The sequence below is a fragment of the Peromyscus californicus genome, unplaced genomic scaffold, assembly GCF_007827085.1.
Source record: "Peromyscus californicus insignis strain IS unplaced genomic scaffold, ASM782708v3 Scaffold_24__1_contigs__length_46423439, whole genome shotgun sequence".
NCBI classification, from domain to species: Eukaryota; Metazoa; Chordata; class Mammalia; order Rodentia; family Cricetidae; genus Peromyscus; species Peromyscus californicus.
In genome coordinates, this window is record NW_026294535.1 from 20436099 (window position 1) to 20459461 (window position 23363).

The 23363-nt window shown below is 35.1% G+C and overlaps 1 protein-coding gene across 7 annotated transcripts in view; it reads left to right on the plus strand.

The window, feature by feature from the left end:
- The window catches only part of Mgat4c (MGAT4 family member C), a 651962-nt gene that overhangs the window by 621367 nt on the left and 7232 nt on the right, over positions 1 to 23363 (plus strand). For 5 of the 7 annotated variants that reach the window (XM_052753226.1, XM_052753231.1, XM_052753228.1 and 2 more), the window contains 2 exons: positions 15707 to 15859; positions 22280 to 22427. In XM_052753226.1, coding sequence (XP_052609186.1) covers positions 15713 to 15859; positions 22280 to 22427 — 295 coding nt within the window. In that variant the 5' untranslated portion in view covers positions 15707 to 15712. Of the gene's footprint in view, positions 1 to 2439; positions 2616 to 15706; positions 15860 to 22279; positions 22428 to 23363 lie in introns of all 7 variants that reach the window. The other 2 variants (XM_052753229.1, XM_052753233.1) reach the window with 1 other exon arrangement.

The window sequence follows — 23363 nt, forward strand, 5'->3', positions numbered from 1 at the left end:
ATATATATATATATATATATATATATATATATTCAGGAGGGGATATTTAGGGCATTAAAGAGGAGTTGTTGGATAAAATGGGAGGATAAATAATACAGTGTATATAGGTGTGAAATTCTTTTATTTTTTTAATTCGTTTTACATACCAACCACAGATCCCCTTCTCATCCCTCTTCCTGCTCCCGGCCAGTAATTAAAGTCATGTAAATCTTTGTTTTGAATTGAAACAGCCTTATAACCCTGATTGAATTGCTAAATATTCATTAAGCTCACTGTTCTTTCTTCCTAATAAAAATAAACATCTCATCATCGCTTATTTGAGTTCCTGGAAGGTTTAGAAAGGCAAAGCATTATGAAGTCCTATAATATATGACCTTTGTTTGAGAAATGTCCATAAATTTTAAAATATACTTGTGATTTTATAGCTTTAATAGACACTTTTGTTCATAATTTATATGTAATTCTCCAAACATATATAAATATTTTTCTATGTATTTCTCAAGATAAGATATTTAACAAAACACTTTAATTCTCCAATGGCATAGTTAACTATTGACTCTAGTAATATTAATATTGTAGTTTATACCCAGTAGAGGTTAGCCTTTGAGAGATATATTTTATGTAATTCTTTCAATTTAATTGATTATCTACATAATATCATGATTCAGGGATATTTTGATTTCTCATGGGAAATGCTGCTAAATAGATTAAAATGATGAACATCGAAAAATTGGTTATCATTATTGAGAATATTGCTTTTTTCTAAATTGAGTTTTTCATTACAGGTTTTCATTATACACTCAGATCACAGCTTTCTAATCAATAAAGCAATTCATATCATGAGAAATGAAAAAGCTAACTGAAAAGTCTACATAGAAATGATGTTTAAGGGACTGACAATAAATCTATGTTAATATTTCTCCTTTAAATTTCATTTTTCTATATTGAAAACCACCTGATAGCCCTCTAAGAAAATTGTAATTAGGAGACAAAGATGAAATCAAGATTCTGTTTCTGTTTGAGGATAAACAAATTGAATTAAAACTGTCATATATCCATTACTGTAGCTGAACTTAACATTACTGTAACTGGGCTTGATCATGACATTCTGAACTAAAAAGAATAAGTAAATTCACATAATATCCAACTTTAATATAGGAGATTTTAACCTAAAAATACATAAAATATACACACAGTATTGCTAACAATATCTCTAGACTAATGATGCTTTTTTTCACTTCTAGTTAATCAGCTAAATATGGAAATTACTATCTCGATTCACTAGAAACAAATTGAAGGCTAATACAGTCATTTCTTATATGCTTGTTTATGTGGAATCTGAGAAATATAATTATGTATATTGAATTATGCTGGTGAACATATGTCCATAGACTATATAAGCAGTAATTTTACACAGTATGAAAGAACATAAAAGAGGAACACTTTACAGCTAGCATTTGCTACATGAGAAGGCTGGCCTTGAACTACAGTTACAGGACAATAACATTTAAACATTTATCTTCAAATATCCCAAAGTAATAACTCATGATATTCATGATATTTCCTTGATTTCCTTGTTTGTGTGAATGTGATGTATTTGTGCATGTGTGTGGTGGTATGCATATATATATATATATATATATATATATATATATATATATATATATATATATATATGTGTGTGTGTGTGTGTGTGTGTGTGTGTGTGTGTGTGTGTGTGTGTGTTTGCATGTTGAATGTGATGGGAACGTGTATGGCTATGGCATGAGTATGGATATAAGAAACTTTAGATGTCAATCCTGGCCTCCACCATAATTATTCCTTGGGTGTCCAGCAAGTCTCTTGTCTCAGCATTAGCATTCTACCTCCTCGCTGTGGTGTCCTGGGGTTACTCACTTTTCTTTTAATTTGGTTCAGCTCTTACATGGGTCGTGCTATTGTGTCAGGCACTTAGTGGGTTCTGGAGATGGGACTTCAGGTTACTAGAACTGACAAAGTACTTTATGTGCTGAATCACATTTATAATTCTTGCTGATTAAAATATTTCATAATTGATCTGGTGAGATGGCTCAGTGGGTAAAAGCGCTGGCCCCCAAGCCTGAAAACCTGAATTTGGTCTCTAGAACACACATCACGGAAGGAGAAAGCTGATTCCCACAAGCAGTTTTTTGAACTCCACATGTGAACCACCACACATGTGTGTGCATGCATGCACATACACACAAGCAATAAATGTAAAACTAAATTAAATTTTTGCATAATAGAACACTCAAAACAGGCTATCTCTTTTGTCATGGTTTCTAGAATATATTAACTATATTAATATATTATATTAAGACATTAAGAACATAGGAGGAGTTAACTATCTCAAACCAAAACATATATGTTGTATTTGCTCTATTTTCTGGATAAGAGATTGTATTCATTTTTTGTCCACAGATATGCTGTGTTCAGTTAAGATCAATATTCATTTCAAGGAAATATCTAAACAAATGATAATGATATTTTTACAATGGACTTCTTTGGTTTTAGAATTAAATTACACATTTGTAATTTAATAACAATTTAATAAAGCCTCAAAAAGTTGATGCTAACCTCAAGGAAAGCACTGTGCTGTAAGTATATTATTTGAACATAGAAATATTTTTGAGTGCATTGTTTCTACTGTGTATGTTATTTGGTTTTACTGGAATTCCAGTTTATTAACCTGCTCTTTTACAATGCAGGTATGAATGGTGATCTTTTCAAGATAGCTTAGTTATTTCATTTTATACCATTCTGGAACGTCTACATACAAGCTTTTAGCCCTTCATGGTAGAAGCATGATTACTAATGTGATTCAATATTACTGATTTAGTCAAATTTTACTTTGACTTGGAAGCATGGATTTTACATGTCTCTGTTAAGCTACTTTTGTAGGTGAGGGTAGATAAGAAATCTTGTGATTATATATAACCAGTCACTTATCATACCCCTATAGCATATTCGTGCTATTTCATACTGCTCTTAACACTGAAACTGGATTTGTGTGTTATAATAAGCACAGATGGTTCTATTATTCAGACACAGTTTGTTGCTACAAGAGTCATATGCTGGATGTCTAGTTTCTAGTGTAGTGTAGCCTCCCTGGGCACCAGACCCATACATGATGCACACACATACATTCAGGCAAAACACCCATACATAATAAAGTAGATGATAGATAGATAGATAGATAGATAGATAGATAGATAGATAGATAGATAGATAGACAGACAGATAATCCTGGCTCTTGAGTCATTTTCTGTCTTTCTGTCTTGCTACACAGTCATTCTTTGTCTTGTGATGTCATGAACCAGGTGGATCTCATTAAATGCAAACAGAGATAGATCCGCTTGATTTCAATGTTTCAGTCTCCACTGAATTGAATAAATCTGTCTTAATTTTTTTATGGAGTAGGAGGCCTATAATATTTTATTAATTCAACAGAAAGTAGAATAATACAAATATAGTATAATAATATAATACTATATTAATATATCAAGAATATATCAAGGGCTTAAGAAAGAGCATGGTGCATCCCTTTAAAGTAGCTGTTATTGTTGCGTTAGTACCCACCTCAACTCAGAACAGATTTCATGGTTATAATGACCGTTAGGACAAACAAAAGTTTGTGTAAAGAAAGTTTTGCCTTCCTATTATGATTTGTCTTCTAGTCAGAAAACATTTTCTCTTTCAAATACTGATGACAAAAAGTAGAAAGCAATGTGGAAAATGCCATCCTGTAAGGGAAGCACATGAAGTGAGTGCAGCTCTTCTTCATTTGGTTAACGTCAATACTGAAGAAGATTGCCTTGTCTTTCCAATCTTGCTCTCACACTGGCTGTTTTTATAGTAGGTGACAAGGAAACCCCCACCCTGTCAGTGTTACTAGTTCTGTGTGTGGTGTAACTTAACGTGAGCCACAAAAAATAAATCTTGCTCGGCATTGCTGTGAACCCGAAGGAATGGTCTACCTGCCATCATTTCCCACTCCGCTGCCACTTACAGCTAGAAATGAATGGCACAACTTGGGATGACAGAAAAACTCTGAGGGGGGGAAAAACAATTACATTTGCTGCTATCAATATCTGAGACTTTTGTACCAAATATAATGATAATCGTGTTTTTTTTTGAAAGCTTACTGAAGCTTTCGCTATGTCAGCAACATTCTTTCTATTCATCAGGAGGTATTGACTACTGCCCTGAGGGCATGTTCAGCCTTCCACAAAGCAAAGGAGAAAAACAAATTGAGCAAGCATTAAAAATTGCAAACCAAGCAAGTCTGATACACAGGGTGGCACGTGTCAGGGAGATGAACAGTTGGCGGTAACACTTTTTATGCGTGTTTTCATTGATGTAAGGTCAAATGTTATATATAAATCCCTATATTTAAAAGATGTAATTTGCTTTAGCATTCTGTTAATTTTAACACCTGCTAAACAAAGAATATGTTACAAGTTGGTGCCTTGGGGTAGATTAATGGAGCAACATTGATTTGAATGGGGAGGGATTTATTGTTTCTTTGTTTGTTTTTTTCCCTCCCAAATCCTCATATGACCATAACATATATTTACTGGGGAGGAGTACAAATATATATACTTTTTCTGTTTATCATGAAGATCTGGAGAGAGAGGATAGAACTCATTAAACTGAGCAGTTTGCTACAGGTAGCCCAAATTCTAGAAACATGAAGGTGTTGTCACAACACACCTAAGCATCTGTGTTGGAGCAAACAGCCTTGCAGTATACCAGTTCATCTGTCACTTCCTATAAGCATCAATTCTTCAGTAAATGAGTGTTTTTGCTGCATTGATGAAAACTAGCAAATAAATTACTATACTGGTAGCTTCTCGAGGGAAAAATATTTTGACATTTTTCAAATACAGCTTATTTGCTTCCATGAACAATAATTTGAAGTAAACAGTACTGATTCATACTATTCTAACAACACAATGAGTATGTCTATGTGTATATGTGTGAATTAATGAAGGCAAGTAGAATAAATTTAAGAACATCTGTCCTTACTGCATACCATCTAAAACTTTCTGTAGTATTTGGATTTTGATATTGAAAAATCAAATAACATGTTTGCAGGTTCCCAAGTACAAAGGAGTTATGTGATTGGTCTTCTAACTGCCCACAATATCAACACTTTTTTCCCAGACTCAATTCTTAAAATTTCTATAAGAATGGGTCTATGGTAGTTTTTTTTTTTTTTTTTTTTTTTTTTGGTTTTTTGAGACAGGGTTTCTCTGTGTAGCTTTGCGCCTTTCCTGGAACTCGCTTTGGAGACCAGGCTGGCCTCGAACTCACAGAGATCCGCCTGGCTCTGCCTCCCGAGTGCTGGGATTAAAGGCGTGCGCCACCACCGCCCGGCGGGTCTATGGTAGTTATAAAATATTTCAATCCTGAGCCAGGCATGCTGATACACACCTTTAATCCCAGCACTTGGGAGGCAGAGGCAGGTGGATCTCTGTGAGTTCAAGGCCATCCCAGTCTACAAAGAGAGTTGTAGGACAACCAGGGCTGTCACACATACACACACAAAAAAAATGCTTGAAAAACAAAAGCAAACAAACAAACAAAAAATGCATTCACCATGTCATAAACTAACTATTGGCACTATTCTCAGTTTAAACATGAAAGTTTATGGTGTTTTGCGAATGGTTGAAGTAAAGCGGATACGTCCATCTGCATTTTTGTGTTTAAAGAGCATAGAGACATATAATAGGTCTGAGCCAAAAAGAGAAGTCCCTAGGCAAGGCTTTAAGAGTGCTACTCCATGTTGGGCATGATGGCACACATCTGTCATTGCAGTGCTCGGGAGATGAAAGTAGGGTGATGGCAAGCTTGTGGAAGAACTGGGCAGTGTGGTGGGACTCTTTCTTAAAAGTGGATACTTTCAAAGCAACTGATGTCCTGTAGAAAGGAAATTAAGATTTTCCACAGGCTTCTATTTTACTTGGACCTCAAAGTTCAAACATTTTACATGATGTGAAAAGCTTGCTTGTACTTATAAACACATATGCACATTGAAAAAAAAAAGAACTTTGTTAGTATCGACTAACTCTTATTAACTCAACACTTGGAACTCTGGTGTTTTTTAAAGAAATAATGTACACTGAAAAAAATCTCAAAGCCCTGAAGAAGGATTATACACATTCCAATATTAAAAAAGAAGCAGAAAGTATTAAGACATCTATGAAAGCAGAGTGAAGCATTAAGAGGGCTCAAAAATTCAAAAATCAACTTCCAGTTGAAGTTGGAATTCATTGACATCTTCACCAAGACAGTAATATTTGGATGACTTAATTATTTATGGTTGCAATGTGGGAATTGGGAAAGGAAGAGAACAAATGCATGTGGTACACAGTGAGAGGTAAAGATAGAGAAGAGTAATTTTCTTAAATACACTTCTAGTTGTCAGTGCTAAAGTATATGGTAGTAATACTAAGGGGGGAATCCTAAGAAAAACATGTTTGCTTACAAAATCATTAACAAGTAGTTTGAAAACAAAGCAAAACAAAGAACTGTTGCGGTGCAAAGCATCCTCCTTGACTTTCTGTATTCATTATTAACGTCCTACATATTTGTAACCATGGTCAGGTACTCTAAACCAAGAACACAGTGATTTCAACTCCACATTAAATAGTATGACCTCCATCCACTACTCCATGTTAATTTGCAAAAGAGAGTCCAACAGTACTTTTCCTGGAGATCTGATGAAATTTCCTGGGAAAAGACTTCAGGCCCAGTGTGACGATGTTGTTAGCAGAAACATGCACAGATCCCTTCAAACTATCTAGATTTCAGAGTGTTAATTTCAGTTTGACCTCAACCAAGTCTTTGCTTCATGAGTTTGTGCTTTGGAAAATTACATTTTCCTGCCATTTAGGTTTTTGAAAACTTCTAGGACAGATATTGCTCCAAGATAGGTGATTTCAACACTTTCCTAGAAATTGATGACTCTTGGGGTTATTGTGGGACTCTTAACAATGATAGTGGGGGTGTCTCTGAAACTTTTTTGTTCTCTTTTTATTATTATTATTATTATTATTTAATTTTATAATTAATTTAATTTTACATATCAGCCATGGATTCCCCTGTCCTCCCGCACCGCCCCCCCCGTGATCCCCCCAATCCACCCCTCATTCCCATCTCCCCCAGTGCAAGGACTCCCCTGGGGATTCAGCTCAACCTGGTAGATTCAGTCCAAGAGGTCCAGTCCCCTGCTCCCTTCACCTAGGCTGACCAAAGTGTCCCAGCATAGGCCCCAGGTTCCAAACAGCCAGCTCATGCACTGAGGACAGGTCCCAGTCCCACTGTTTGGGGGCATCCCAAACAGTTCCAGCTAATCTGCTGTCTCACTTATCCAGAGGACCTGATCCAGTTCATGGGGGCTCCTCAGCTATTGGGTCATAGTTCATGTGTTTCCACTAGTTTGGCTTTTTGTCCCTGTGCTTTTTCCAATCATGGTCTCAACATCTCTCGCTCAGATAATGCCTCCTCTCTCTTGCCAGTTGGACTCCTGGAGCTCTACCTGGGGCCTGGCCATGGATCTCTGCATCTACTTTTATCAGTCATTGGATGATAGTTCTATAATGACAGTTAGGGTGTTTGGTCATCCGGTCAATTCAGGCTTTCTCTTGCCAGTAGTCTATTGTGGAGTTACTTTTGTGTATTTCTGGGGACCTCTCTAGCACTTTACTTCTTCCTATTCCAATGGGGTCTTCATTTATCATGGTCTCTCTTTCCTTGTTCTCCCTCTCTGTTCTTGATCCAACTGGCATCTCCTGCTCCCCTAAGCTCTCTTTCCCCAACCCTTGCCCTTCATTACCCCCCTCATGTCCAGTTTGCTCATGTAGATCTCATCTATTTCTCTGTCACTGGGCGATCCCTGTGTCTTTCTTAGGGTCCTCTTTACTAGGTAGCCTCCCAGGAGTTGTAAGTAGTATTCTATTCATCCTTTGTTTTACATCTAGTATCTGCCTATGAGTGAGTACATACCATGTTTGTCTTTCTGAGTCTGGGTTACCTCACTCAGGATGATTTTTTTTTAGATCCATCCATTTGCCTGCAATGTCATTGTTTTTCTCTGCTGAGTAGTAAGTACTCCATTGTGCATATGTACCACATTTTATTTATCCATTCTTCAGTTGAAGGGCATATAGATTGTTTCCAGGATCTGACTATTACAAACAATGCTGCTATGAACATAGCTGAGCATGTGCCCTTGTGGTATGACTGAGCATAGTGCTTGAAGTTCTAGCCAGAGCAGTAAGACAACATGAGGAGATCAAGGGGATACAAATTGAAAAGGAAGAAGTCAAGCTTTAGCTATTTGCAGATGATATGATAGTATACATGAGTGACCCCAAAAATTTGACCAAGGAACTCATACAGCTTATAAAAACCTTCAGCAATGTAGCAGGATACAAGATTAACTAAAAAAAATCAGTAGCCCTCCTATATAAAATTGACAAACAGGCTGAGAAGGAAATCAGAGATATATCACCCTTTACAATAGCCACAAATGATATAAAATACCTTGAGGTAACTCTAACTAAGCAAGTGGAGGACCTGTATGACAAGAACTTTAAGTCCCTGAAAAAAGAAATTGAAGAAGATGTCAGAAAATGGAAAGATCTCCAATGTTCATGGATAGGCAGGATTAACACAGTAAAAATGGCAATCTTACCAAAAGCAATCTACAGATTCAATGCAATCCCCATCAAAATCCCAACACAATTCTTCACAGACCTGGAAATAACAATACTCAACTTCATATGGAAAAACAAAAAAAAAATGAGGATAGTCAAAAGAATCTTGTACAATAAAACAACCTCTGGAGGCATCACGATCCCGGACTTCAAGCTCTACTATAGAGCTATAGTCACAAAACCAGGTTGGTACTGGCATAAAAACTGAAATGTGGACCAATGGAATTGAATTGAAGACCCTGACATTAATCTGCACACCTATGAATTTACAATTTTTGACAAAGAAGGCTCTGGCTCTTATGCCTGTACTTGGGACCCTTTTCCTCCTACTAGTTGCCTCTCCCAGTGTTGTTATGAGGGTTTGTGCCCAGTTTTAGTGTATCTTGTTATGCTTTGTTTGGTTAATATTCTAGGAGGTCTGTGCTTTTCTGAAATGAAATAGAACAGTAGTAGATCTGGGGGAGGAGTAGAGGGAGGGAAGACTAGGGTTGGGATGTATTTATGAGGCAAGAATAAATAAATATCAAGGAAGAGAAAATTAATGACTCAATAATATAACATTGGTTTTATTGAATAGAATAGAACATTCCTAAAATCTTTATGAGGATTGTATGCTTACATGTAGATATACATATATCATGTACATACAAATATATATTGTCTATAAAGGTGCATATATAAAGGTACAGATATATATTGTCTATAAAAGTGCATACAAATTGTCCTAATTAACTAGATATTCTGCATCCAGCAAATTTGAGCATGGAAGCTCATCAAGGATTTTGGATAATGTCCAGAAAGAATAATTAGTTTTAAATTGTGCTTGATTCCTCTTCCTATTCCTCCCTTTATAATGCCACTTGTACAAATACATTTTGTAAGATGAATTGCTAGATGGTCTTATTAATTAAAAAAAAAACCTGGAGTCAGATAGTGGAGTGAAAACTGAGAGATTAGAGGAACAGAACAAGCCAAACCACAAGTTCTTACCGCTAGGAAATCCTCAGCCCATTAGAGAGCTACTTCTTGTATACTCATGCCTATATACCTTTCTATGCCCTGTCATCTTACTTCCTCTCTCTGCCAGCTCTATCACTTTCAGTATGTCTGTTCAGGTCTCCAGACCTCTATGGTTAACTAGTGCTGGGATTAACAGCATGTGCCACCAAACCTGGCTCTGTTCCCAGTGTGGCCTTGAACTCACAGAGGTTCAGATGGATCCCTGTCTCCCAAGTGCTAGGATTAAAGGTGTGTGCTACCACTGCCTGGCCTCTATGTTTAATATAGTGGCTGGCTTTTTCCTCTGATCCCCAGATAAGCTTTATTGGAGTGCACAAATAAAGTATCACTGTGATATTTAAAAACCTATTTTATCCAGGTTATCTGAAAAATGTCAGTCATGTCACAAGTTCTCAGTGTGAGGTTACAACAGTTTAAAGGCTGGAGATCTAAAAGGGATTACACTCCACAGCTGTGGAATTTATGTTTACTACCTCTTACAGCATGCAATTAGCAAAGTATAGAGGCAAGCTTTTACAAGTCCACAGTGAGTTAGTTTGACAACCATCTTTCCTTGTGATCGTTTGATTCTCATTTGCAAATATGCAGGGTTAGGCAAGCCAGCCTCTAGGAAAAAGTGCTTTCTCATCTTGCAGGAATCAGTGATCATCTGAGTTGGTTGCTCAGATATCCTGAGCCGCTGTCTAGAAACTGGTTGCAGCACCTTAGGCGTCCTTACTTCATGGAAACATTGCAGCAACAGCTGAAACCTTTCTGTCTGCAGTCCAAGAGTCTCTGTGCTTCCTCCATCTGCATTGTGAGTGAAATGATTTGGCCTGCATAATCATCAGTGGTCTCAAATACTGTGTGTCAAACTGGCACATCCTATTTCAATCACACTCTACTGGGTCTCTAACTTCTCTGTGTGTGCCTGATAGACATGCCCATGGCACAGCAGGAAGAGATGCAGCCAAGTTCTCTGGAAAACATATCAGCACCCTCACTTTGAGCCTTGCTTTATGTTCCTCCTTGTTTTTATTTTGACAAGGATATAATTCATTGTTATCAGTGCTATTATCAAATGTAGAAGTGCTATTATCAAATGTAGTTACTAAAACACAGAGCAAACTGGCTATTTCTCCTCAAAGAAAGCACTGTTAGAACACAGGATGAGAGAACTGTAGTTTGGATTTCAAAATCTGTTTTAGGCCTCCACTTTCTCTGACACCCAAGTTCTCCTCACTCCTCTTCAGAGTCTCATGTCTACTTCTCATGAAGTAGAAAGTACAAATATACTAGTAGTGAAGTAAATAAAACACTTTTGAAGAGATGTAGTTGAAGTTTTCTACGGTTCTGCCCAGCCCCATGGACCCCACAGCCACTTATAAAATAATCACTCAGAAGCTTATATTAATTAAAACTGCTCAGCCATTAGCTCAGGTCTACCACTGAAGAGCTTAAATTTAAACTCAGCCTATTTCTGTTAATCTATATGTTGCCACGTGTTCTATGGCTTTACCTGTGTGCCATTACATGCTTCTCCCTGGATGGGCTGCTTACTCAGCCTTCCTCTTCCTAGAATTCTCCTTGTCTGCTTAACCCACCTATACTTCCTGCCTAGCTACTGACTAATCAGCATTTTATTAAACCAGTGTACTAAAGCATTTTCCACAGCAAAGAGACTTTGGATACCTATGCCACTTCATGCAGAAAAAGGACAAAAAGGCATATACTGGGTTCGACATGTCTATTTTTGATCCACAGATCCTGGGACCTAGATGGGACAGAAAGCTGATTTCTGTGCTCTGTCTGGGCTGGATGATGGTCCTGATTCTGCTTTGAACTGAGATTTATTGATTTATTCCCAATGAGAAATCAGAGACAGTTACGGGGCACCCCTTAAGGTCACTGACAGACCTTGCAGAAATCCCCACATAACATTCAAATCTAGAGTGGTTCTTGGGTGCCTGTGATGTCATTTCAAGTTTAGGAGCAGGTATGCAAAGATGATTTATCAGCTTCAGAAGATAATTCAAATCATCATAATATTAATTGCATTCTTCTACATTAGCTAAATATGTGATATTTAATATATGGGAAGAGCTAGTGAGAAGGGACATGGATGGTGCTAAAGACAGAAAAGGGAAAAGGGGAAGTAATGTAATTATATTTCAATATTAAAAGTATATTTAAAAATAAAAGAAAAAATATGAGTATTTTTTTCAAGTATTGTCACTATACTAGGAAATAAATTTTATTAAGATATTTTTGCATATTGAGCCAAAACACTGCTTAAGACACAAAGACATTATTATGATTGATGCTCTCAGGTAGTTGTGTGATAGATGAAAATTTATATTATCAATGCATGTTCATTTATTTGCAACTATAGATCAAAAATTTAGTTTAACACAACAAGACTGTGTGGGGTGGGGTGTTAAGTATGCTTTATAAAATGTGGTGTGTTTTCCTATTAGTAGACGAGGGGTGAATGATATCAACTTGCTGTCTATTTATACTCAGCCTCTCCATGAGGAATGATCTTTTGGCGTCTACTCAAATATAAAGTCTGAGTTCAGAGTGCACCTCAGGCCATCAGAAATCTCCATTCTGCTACATAGGATTCAGCTGGCTTTTATCTCTTCATTGTTCTTCATCAAGTTTCCACCATACCATGATAACCACTAATCGATCAATGGATGCGATTTTCTCCTCCTTGGATGGATCATTTTCAATTATTCTTGTTAAGAATCCAATAGAAAAAATATTTATATATTATATATGCTTGGTTAACCAAAGCACATAAATATTTCTAATAGAAATAACTAATTTGGGTTTTCTAAATTCTCTGTTCAAAAGCAAAAAAAATATTTAAACGGTGATGGCTTGAGACAATATAAATTTCCCTAGTGTAGAACACACACCAATAGTTATAATTTCCAAGAATTTTCTTATTTGTACATTTTGTTCATGTGATAGTTGGCTATTTTCTTCTTTTGCAAGATGAAAAATCTAACAAGATTTCACTTGTGGCATTAGGTCTTCTAGAGGAAGAAAGTTGCTCGCTGTGCAATATGACAATATCTTGTTCACAAGTGTCGCATTCGGTGTTGTAAAGTGATACTTATGTCATTTCTTTCTTTTGTTGCTTATATTCCACTGCATTTAAATCAGCCCAGCAAACCATGGTTCCTTGTCTTTCTTGATTACCCTGTTTTGTTCATTCCATTGTCACTAGCCTTTGTGAATGACTTCCGTTTTTTGTATGTTTTGTTGTGCAGCTTGAACTTAGGGTTGACACTGCGCGTGTGTGTGTGTGTGTGTGTGTGTGTGTGTGCACATACACATGTGTAAGTGCGTGTATGTGCATATGCAAGAATCTTTTGTTTTAAAATATAAGCTGGCCATTTGCATTTATTGATATTATTGATATGTTATTCAAAAACTGTTAGCAAGATAATATTCTGTTACTTAAAAATATTAAATATATTTCCTATGTAATTGTTTTTAGGATTTTTAATTTGCCTAATTGGTACTTAGAAACCTTGGTATTTTGTTTTAGTAGTTAGTATTTTCTAATGTTTTTAGTTATGATATTAGTGCCATTTTATTCTCTTTATTTCTATACCTATCATGTTTCCTTTAATTTGTGTTCTTTAACTCATACTTGTTCTGTATAGAGTGTAGATGTGTATAAAAAGAAAGGTGACCTTTGCTTACAGTTCAGGAGATACAGTTCATCATGGCAGGAAGGCATGATAATGAAGCGGTTCAGTACAAATCTGTAGAAGTCTATGGCAAACTCTGTTGTATCTTGTCTATTCAGGAAGCAGAGCTCAGTCAGGATCAGAACATGGTCCTACTCATCTTTAAATGGCATTTTGTTCTCCCACCAGTATATCCCATCAAGCTATGCTTACAGCATTCTAAGGCTCTTCTAAAACACTTCTCCAAACTCTTCCACACAGCCCAGTTTTAACTGATTATATTTTTTGCATTTTTATAACATACAACTTTAACATACAACTCTTATATTCCTTACATCTCTTTAAAAATAAAACCTATAATTCAATATCAAAATGATCCAAGTGATCAACAGTAGTCTGTTTCTTGATAAACTTTCCAACTAATCCCTGGGTGCTGTGTTTGAATAGGAATAGATTCTTTAAGAGATTTTTTTATTCAAATTGAAAGATAAAGAAATATTTAACAAGCCTGTCAGTCAAACAGTCCATTTATATAATAAGAAAGACAGATTGGATTTGATTAGCAATAAATGAAGCAAGACAATAATAAAGGAGTTCTTTTCAAGATAATAGAAGAAATTTTAAAGAGCTCTTTACCAGGAAGATGCTTGTGACCACAGTAAGAAATAAGCGCTACATTTCTAATTTCCTTAAACAACCAAAACACTAGACTAGCACCTATGAAGCAGTGTCTTCAGACATTGGTATCAAGCAGAATTGAGTGATGAACTTTGATTAAAAAAAGAAACAAATATAGTGGTGATGTTAGCCTCCCACTAATAGTTTCTAAGCTATGGCCCAAGGAGACACTACCCAAGTGTGTATTTCTTGAGCTGACTAGGTGGAGAAGAATTTACAAGCAGATGCAAGAGAAAGGAAAGACCTAATGAGAGAGTAACTTCCAAGACAGACACACAGAAAGACAGCCTCAGGGGTCTGCAATGAGATTTCTTTTATTGACCTGGTAATTTAACAGTTCTTATGTATGAAGGAACTAAGCGGGGTGGCTATTGATCACAATAAAGTAACAGTTTAAGTTAGCAACAATATACATTTTCTCAAACATTAAAAGTATATCTCAAACTTTGGCTACCTTTTAAGACATTAGCCCTACCTGTATTTTAATGGCTGGCATCACTTGAACCCTGACTTTCAATTACTCTCAATTCTTTTAAGAATGGCAATAGTCACCACTGTAACTCTAGAACAACTAGAAAAACATGGATTATGTTTGCTTACTGCCTCCCATGAACCTTTACCAATATATTCAAGCCATAATTCCTTGTTTTAATAGTGAGGGTAGGAAATCAGTTCTTGTTGTATGTGGCAAGGCTACATCCAGAACCATAACTTAGACTTTTAGTGTTTCCATAGTCATCAGACTGTTCTAAAATCTTTCTTTCCAAGTTCCTGGATCACATTCCCTTCCAAACAATGCTTTCATTTCAAAACTGTTTCAGAGTTGGACTTCCACCCTAACTCACCCAATCTTATGGTATTTGCTTGATTTTAAGACTTTCATGTAGACACTCTTAGGCTTTTTATTGATACAGTGCAGTGCAATACAATATAACACAACCAAAACCAAGCACTACTCTTCAACTCCCATCATCTTATATTATGAATTAAAGAGGAACTCCACTATAACATTGGTTTTAATTACATGGGTCATACTCAATAATTAAGAAATTGGAAGTGCTTAGACATGTCAAGTTAGAAGCTGGAAAATATCCTGAGGAAACAATGCCCATTCTAACAAACCATTTATATTTCATTAGGTATTCTAAAAGTGAGATGTAAAGAATTTAAACTTGGGCAAATTTTACATTAGCTTTGAGTTATAGATTTATCGCTACCCTGGCTTCATGTTGCTGTCTTCTTCCATCTCTCATATTTTTGTTATTTTAATGAGATTTTGTAATTCCAAGTACTGAAATTGTATTAGATTGGAAAAAGAACATTGTATTAAAATATAGGTTATATTTTACTACTTTAAAGGGAGTAAATTGTTAAAAAAAGTTTTGTTTCCTTTCTTCTATATTAATCCACTTGCTGTATTTATAATCAACTCTGAGAGGGTAGCTATATATGATGCATTGATAAATGCTAATATTATGTATGAACTTTGAAATGAAATTTTAGCTCAAATATTTGAATGATGAGATTATACTATTCACACTGCAAATTAATTGCTAGTAATTCTTTACCTCTTTTCCACAGGAGAAGATGTTTAAATTTTATCAAATGAAATATATTTTTCAAATGCTGGATAAAATGAGATGCTTGCGAAAGCGTTCTACAGTGTCTTTCTTGGGAGTTCTTGTTGTTTTTCTTCTATTCATGAACTTGTACATTGAAGATAGCTATGTTTTGGTAAGTTTTGGAGATGTTATTTTTAGTTCAAAACACATTCTCAGTAAACTGAGTGTCAGTCTACTTGTACCCCAACCTTGATATAACAGACAGTATTCATATGAGTAGAATTATTTATACATATATCCTAAATGTATACTTTTAGCCATATAGTGTCAACACTGAGCCTGTTTTACTCTGGTTTATTTTTTTTAATTAAATACTATATGGTGACTGATACACACATATACATATATAGTCATATATTACATTATAAACATTTTAATATAATATTATATATCATATAATACAGGTAGTATATACTAATTTCATATATATTAAAATATTAAAATCATTGGACTTTAATGTGAAACATATAGACTAAACAAATTTTTTTTGATAACATAATTTCTACCCTCCCTATTTTACAACTTACTGTTGAAATTTTCTGGAAAATAATACCCTTTATTTTGCCACTTATCAATATTAGTATTAAAATTTTCTTTTCTTATTTTTCTTATTATTTAAAAAAAATTTACACATAAATGTATTTTGATCATATTCTTCCCCTTCCCTGAGTCCTTCAAAATCCTTTCCTTCTTCTTAGATAGCCAAATTAAAGTTCTTTAAAAAACAAACAAATTTTCTATAATATTATTGACAGTCTCAAAATAGTATTTATTAACTAGGTTGTATTTACATAATTATCTTGTCCCAATGTGTAATATATTTTTGTATTTGGAACAACAGATATATTTACAACATAAGGGTTCTTTAAATTAAAATATACTAGATGTACAAGTCAGTAAGAAAAATCTGAAGTTGGTGTCCTGGCTTGAGAAGTTTAGTGAAGTCCTCTAAGCATTGACAAAACTACATCATTTTAATGTATGAATTTATAATAGATTTTTCTACTAAAGAGTATTGTTTGACTAAAATTTTTCCATTAATATAAAACGTATCACTAGTCAAATTTGAAAAGCAGTATAAGTGGAGGGGAAAGGTTGTTACTTAGGATTAAATTAGATTACTTTAAAATAATTATATAAGTAAATTATACAGAATTTTAAATACATCTTTAATGTTAATTCATTAATGGTATTTTAATTTGTTGATCTGTTTAGTAGGTTTGTAGGGAAAACTGTATTTCATGATGAACTTCAGCCCATAAGTCTTTATATGGAGTTACCATATTCTTTCAATCAATAATGTTAAATTTCATAAAAACCATATTTCAAGAAGGCTGAAAACATGACTCAGTGTTTAAGAGTTGTTAATGATAATTCAGAGGACTCAGAATTATATTTTCAGCACCCACACTGTGGCTCACAAACCATTGAAACTCCGGTTCCTGGAAATTTAATGCCTTCTTCTATACCCCAATGCTATTTGCATACTTGCACTGCACATCAATTTATGTAGGCACACACATATACAATAAAAATAAATAAATAATCATTTAAAATTATTTACTTTACTTTTAGATCATATAATTACAATATTTCCCCTTCCATTCCCCCCAGAACTCCCCCAAAAAACATCTGTTGATGTAATGACACAAAATTCCACCACCAAAGCTTTCTTTTAAATTCTGATCCTGTCCTGTTGTTAATTGCTGTTATGAACACATGTGCTTATGCACACACACACACACACACACACACACACACACACACACACACAGACACGCACACACGCACACACACACACGTGCACACCCTATTTGGTAATGGACAACCAATTAGTGTTCTTTTCTTTTCTTTTTCTCCTAAAGAAGACTTTTTCTCCTGTTCTCTGCATTATTTAGTTGTCTGTAGTTCTTTGGGTAGAACTGAGACCTAGTGGGCTTTTCCCCATCCACACTAGCATATCTATTGTTATTGTCCTTGTTCAGCACAAATTTTGACAATCATGTTGGTGAGACTTTATCAGTGTAGCTTATGATATTCCTAGAAGACAGAATTTTATGGCAAACTCCATTTTCCCCTCTGGATCTTTTTTAAATTTTATTTTATAATTTAATATAATTTTACATATCAGTCACGGATTCCCCCTCCCCCCCCCTCACCTTTCCCCCACCCCACCCCCCATTCCCATCTCCTCCAGGGCAAAGAGTCCTCTGAGGATTGAGTTCAACTTGGTAGATTCAGTCCAGGCAGGTCCAGTCCCCTCCTCTCAGGCTGAGCCAAGTGTCCCTGTATAAGTCCCAGGTTCCAAACAGCCAGCACATGCACTGAGGATCAAGAACACAGAGGGAGAACAAGGAATAAGAGACCATGGTAAATGGAGACCACATGAGAATAGGAAGAAGCAGGGTGCTAGAGAGGTCCCCAGAAATCCACAAGGATACCTCCACAGTAGACTACTGCCAAAGGTCGAGAGACAGCCCGAACTGACCTACTCTGGTGATAGGATCCCCTCTGGATTGTATAGTGTTTCCACCCCCTCTTCCACAACAGTTCCCTAAGTATAGGAACTGTGTCCTTACCCAGCTATGATGCCTATGAACCAGTGCTATGACAGGCATGGGGCAGAACCCCAAACATATGACATGCATAGCTTTGTGGCAACCAACAGCTCTATAATTGAACATAAGACCCGCTTGATACCAGGGAAATCATACCTAGTACTGAAAACCTAGCCTCCTGTCCAGGACCAGTGAATTCATGGATCTTGGAAGAGAACCACCACTGTAGAAAACCAGCATGATCCCCAACTACATTCTAAGTATTTGTCTTTATACCCAGAGATAAGTATGCTTCTTACCCCTCATCAAGAAAACTTCTCTTTGCAGCAGACAGAGATCATTACAGAAAATCACAACCAATCAAAATGCAGAGTTGTGGAACACAATTTATTCAAATTCTACACAAATTAATCTTATTTTTAATATGCACTTCTTAAATGTGAATATTTATGGAAAACTGTCTCTGGTAATAAAATACAGTATAGTTTCTGCTTATCACTTTTCCTCTTTCCTCTTTCTCTTTATTTTTCATAAGCTTATCTCTCTTGGGTTTTATCTTGCCTCCATAATGTCATAGTGCATACAATTTTCTAAGCATAAACTGCAATGTCTTTCTCTTGTATTGCTGAAACAATACTTGTAATTCTGAGAAATCAGATGAACAGAATTAGTGGTCTCTAGGGTTATTTAACACATTCAATTCTCTTTTTGATAGAAAATTTATTTGTGGTTTGAAACTATCGAAACTATAGGCATATTAATGTCTTGGTAGATTTGCTTTAGTTTTGGAAAGATAAGTGACTTTCAGTCGGAAGGGAAGCATAACTTAGTGGAAGAGACAAGTACTTTACAAGGCAAACTAAGTGGCAGAGACATTGCATGCCCAATCAACATAGCCTCTCAGCTGTGAGCATCTTCAAAGTAGCCACCAGGGTATATATTTAGACTGTAGGGAGTCCATTGAATTGTATTACCATCCAGAAAATGATTGTCATAAAGCTTTGCCTTATTACCGAGACACACACTATAGCATAGTTACTGCAGAAAAGAAGGTATCCGGGGAGCTTGGATGTTCAGTCAGTCGCCTCTGAAAGCAGCCAACCAGACAGGCTCAGGTGAAAGTTACATTTTTATTGATGCTAAAAGTATTAGGAAGCTTGTTCTTGAGAACTGAATTAATTACTTCCATATCAGTTCTGTTTCATTTTATATTCTGCAACGTCCTTCAACCAAAATGAATATATTACATTTTATCACAGAAAAGGTCTAGACTTTTACATGCTCAGGAAAGAACCTTTAAAAATAACACTCCGTATTTTATGGTTTCTTTAGCATGTAACCTCATGTAATAACAGAATATAAAAATGTATACAGTGTAGAGACAACTGTGGTTTTGTAGAAAAGTCTTCATATCTTCTATTGATATACACTATTACATTATTGTTGAATTAATCTATGTGATAATTTGTAGTTACTTTGTAGCAATCCTAAATTGTATGTTTAATACATTAATTCTATATGTATACCTTTTGATCTATAGAAATAGATAAAATTATTTATGCATGAGAGAGTTAGGGTAATCAGAATTCAGTGAATATTCAAATAATATAATTTAAAGAAATTTTATTTAATCTTGTATTGCAGATATTTCAGATGTATATTGCTTTTCAGAATGATAAATAGCCTATAAACCTTGTTAAAATGTCTTTGTTCAAATTATTAAAATGATATAAATCATAGAAATATGTAGCTGGAGAGCTTCTCTCCAGGTCCCAACAAGCCCACAAGGCCAACTTATAAAATAAACACACAAGACACTTAATATTATTCAAACTGTTTGGCCTAATGGCTCAGGCTTCTAGATAGCTGTTCTTATATCTTAAATTAACCTACTTCTATAAATCTATACCTTGCTACATGGCTCGTGGCTTACCGGTATCTTACATGTTGGTACTCATGGAGGCGGCTAGCAGTGTCTCCTGACTCAGCCTTCCTGTTCCCAGGATTCTCTTCCCTACTTGTCCCACCTATACTTCCTGCCTGGCTACTGGCCAATCAGCATTTTATTTATACAGAGCGATATCCACAGCAGAAATATGTTAACACAGACAGAATAAATTTCATAATAATACTTAAATATTTGAAAGATTTTAGGATTGAATTTCCTTCATTTAATTGTATAGCCCATAGTTAAGAATTCTCAGCTCTCCTGTTAAATACCAGTAATTCTTTTTTTATCCTATGAAAAAAAATCTGTGAAAAAAAAATTATGTGTTTCCCCTTTGAGTCAGTAACTAAGTATTCAGTGCTCTAATCAAGGTAAAACTTGTGTCTGAATCTTATCCAATCTTTTAGAGTAGATTTAATTAGATTTTATTGACCACAGATAAGTACTCAAGGCAAAATTCATTTAAAGAATTTACTTTTTCTACAGTCTTAGTGGCTTGCACTTGACACATTTAAGTTGCTACCACAAACACTAGATATATATCTATTTAACAACACAGAGTGAAGTGGACAACTTACCAAAAAGAAACATGGCTTCACAATCAGATTCTCTCAAAATATGTGGTAGGAAATCATAGTATATATGGCCAAAAAATAATCTAATAAGGTATGGCCAATAATAACTTTATCAGATTATCAAAATGTGCCATTTAACTTGTATCAAAGATCAGAGAAAACAAAAGCAAATAATGGCTAACAGGACATAGTTAACCTGAATTTGAAAATTTCCTTAAATGTAAGTACTTTTGTTAATGTAATGATACAAAATTCCACCACCAAAACATTAATTGTAATGAATACAAATAATCTTAATTATTTTAGCCAGAACATCAAACAAAAACAAATGTCCACATGTGCATATATACACACAGAGAAAAAGATGACAATAAGAAAGATGAGATGCCAACAAGATCTCAACTCATTCTGACTAGGCACAAATGTATTCTAATTGATGTTATTGAAGGACATGTTTAGATGAGCTATTTTGTGTCAAAAGGATAATGGCTATTCGTTCTCAACAATTTGAAATTATGTGGCTGTCTTAGTCAATGTTATTGCTATGAAAAGACACCATGACCACAGCAATTCTTTTAAAGGAAAGTATTTCATTGGGTCTGGCTTGCAGGCTTAGAGTTTTAGTCCATTGCCATCAGAGCAGGAAGCATGGTTGCATTCAGGGTGGCATGGTGCTGGCGAAGTAGCTAGGAGTTCTACAACCCAATCTGCTGGTAGCAGACACAGTGACAGTGGAACGGCCTTCAGCATTTGAAACCTCAAAGCCCACTCTCAGTGATACATTTAGTCCAACAAGTCCACACCTACTCCTAAAAGCCACACCTCCTAATAGTGTCAATGCCTATGAGCAAATGGGGGCTACTTTCATTCAGTCCACCACAATGACCTTCTAAGGTCATGTAGAAATGAATCAATAAAACTTTGTAACAAATCTCTCCTAATCTAGATTGTTTATTTATAGTTAACACTTCCTACACTTTCCTTAAATGTTATAATCAATACCTATTTTTTTTCATCTGAAAGCCTTTGTAGAAGAGTAAGCAGATTAATATGGCTCAAATTCTGAGGAATCTGGGAGGAAATAACCTCAGGTGAAAGCTGCAAATTGATCATCATCCAATTTTATGTTTTGAAAATTTCAGAATTTTAAAGTGTTGGCAATGGGGTTTTCAAGTAAGGATTGATTTGCTGAAAAATAGAATAATAGTTCATGCTACAGAAAAGCAAATGGGTTTCAAAATAATGATTAAATGTGAGAAAGTCTAAAGCAGAAGCTAAAAGTAAGCAATCAGGTCAATGTTAATGACCTTGCGATTATGGGCTAATAATTGAGATTTATGTAACTTTCTAAATAGTCACAATACACATACCTCCATTGTGTAAGGAGATAGTCACCTAATCTGTGGCCACTTGTTCTTTATTAATTTTGCATGTATATTTTTTGCATTTAGGAAGGTGACAAGCAGCTCATAAGAGAAACATCCACACATCAACTTAATTCTGAACGCTATGTTCACACATTCAAGGATTTATCTAACTTCTCAGGAACCATAAATGTCACCTATCGCTACCTAGCTGCGACACCTTTACAGAGAAAGCGTAAGTATCCCTAATCATTTTTTATAAAAATTGCTTTAAACACTGAAATTTGTGTAAAAATAATGATAATTTGTTATGTTTCTGTAGCACAAGATTAAGAGAGAGATTAGTGAGATCTATAGCTTAAGAAGGATTCAACATTCTTCAAACTTTGCAAATACTTTCTGACCCAGTAACTATTAACATGCCAAATTTTAATTAAAAGCATTTAGAAAATTGTTATAGGGCCATAAAAGAGATAAATAATTATCCATCGACTTTAAAATCAGACATTTAACTTGAAAATATTTCTATGTTATTTTATTTCCAATCTTTGATAGTTTAGTTTTATAATTTCTAAGTAATTTTGAATGTGATTTTGATAGTATACTATTTTATAAAGGGTTATCATAGATTATCATAAGCTAGGGGATTTTTTTATTGTCTCATGGTTATGGTTGCCAGAAGTTAAGGTTTAATTACTGTCACTCTCATAAACATTATGATTGTTCCAAAGATTTGTCATCTTAAAATTCAAGTTGAGGAGGATACAGTAAGACAACAAATTTTACTCAAGCCAATATGAAGATTTTCTTATTGGGAAAAAAATATAAGCATTCAAAATGTAGAGCTCCTTTAAGAGGCTTCTGTGTGGTCTGGTTTTTAAAAGAGTGGAATTAAAAGCACAAAGAATGAAATTTCATCCAGCATGTGGTTACCACTGCAGACTGACAGGAACACGACAGATTGTTAACTGGGTGTCAGTGACTTACGTTATACATTCCAGATAGGAATGGCAGAAGAGAGGAATGACATTTGCTAGGCTTGTTATGCATACCTATGGTATCAGAAAAAGGCCCGTATTAACTCCCTAAGCTTACACCTATGAAGATATTTATTTTCGCTCAATGGTTATTAAGAAATTTTATTGAGTCTTCATGATATGAAATTAGACTT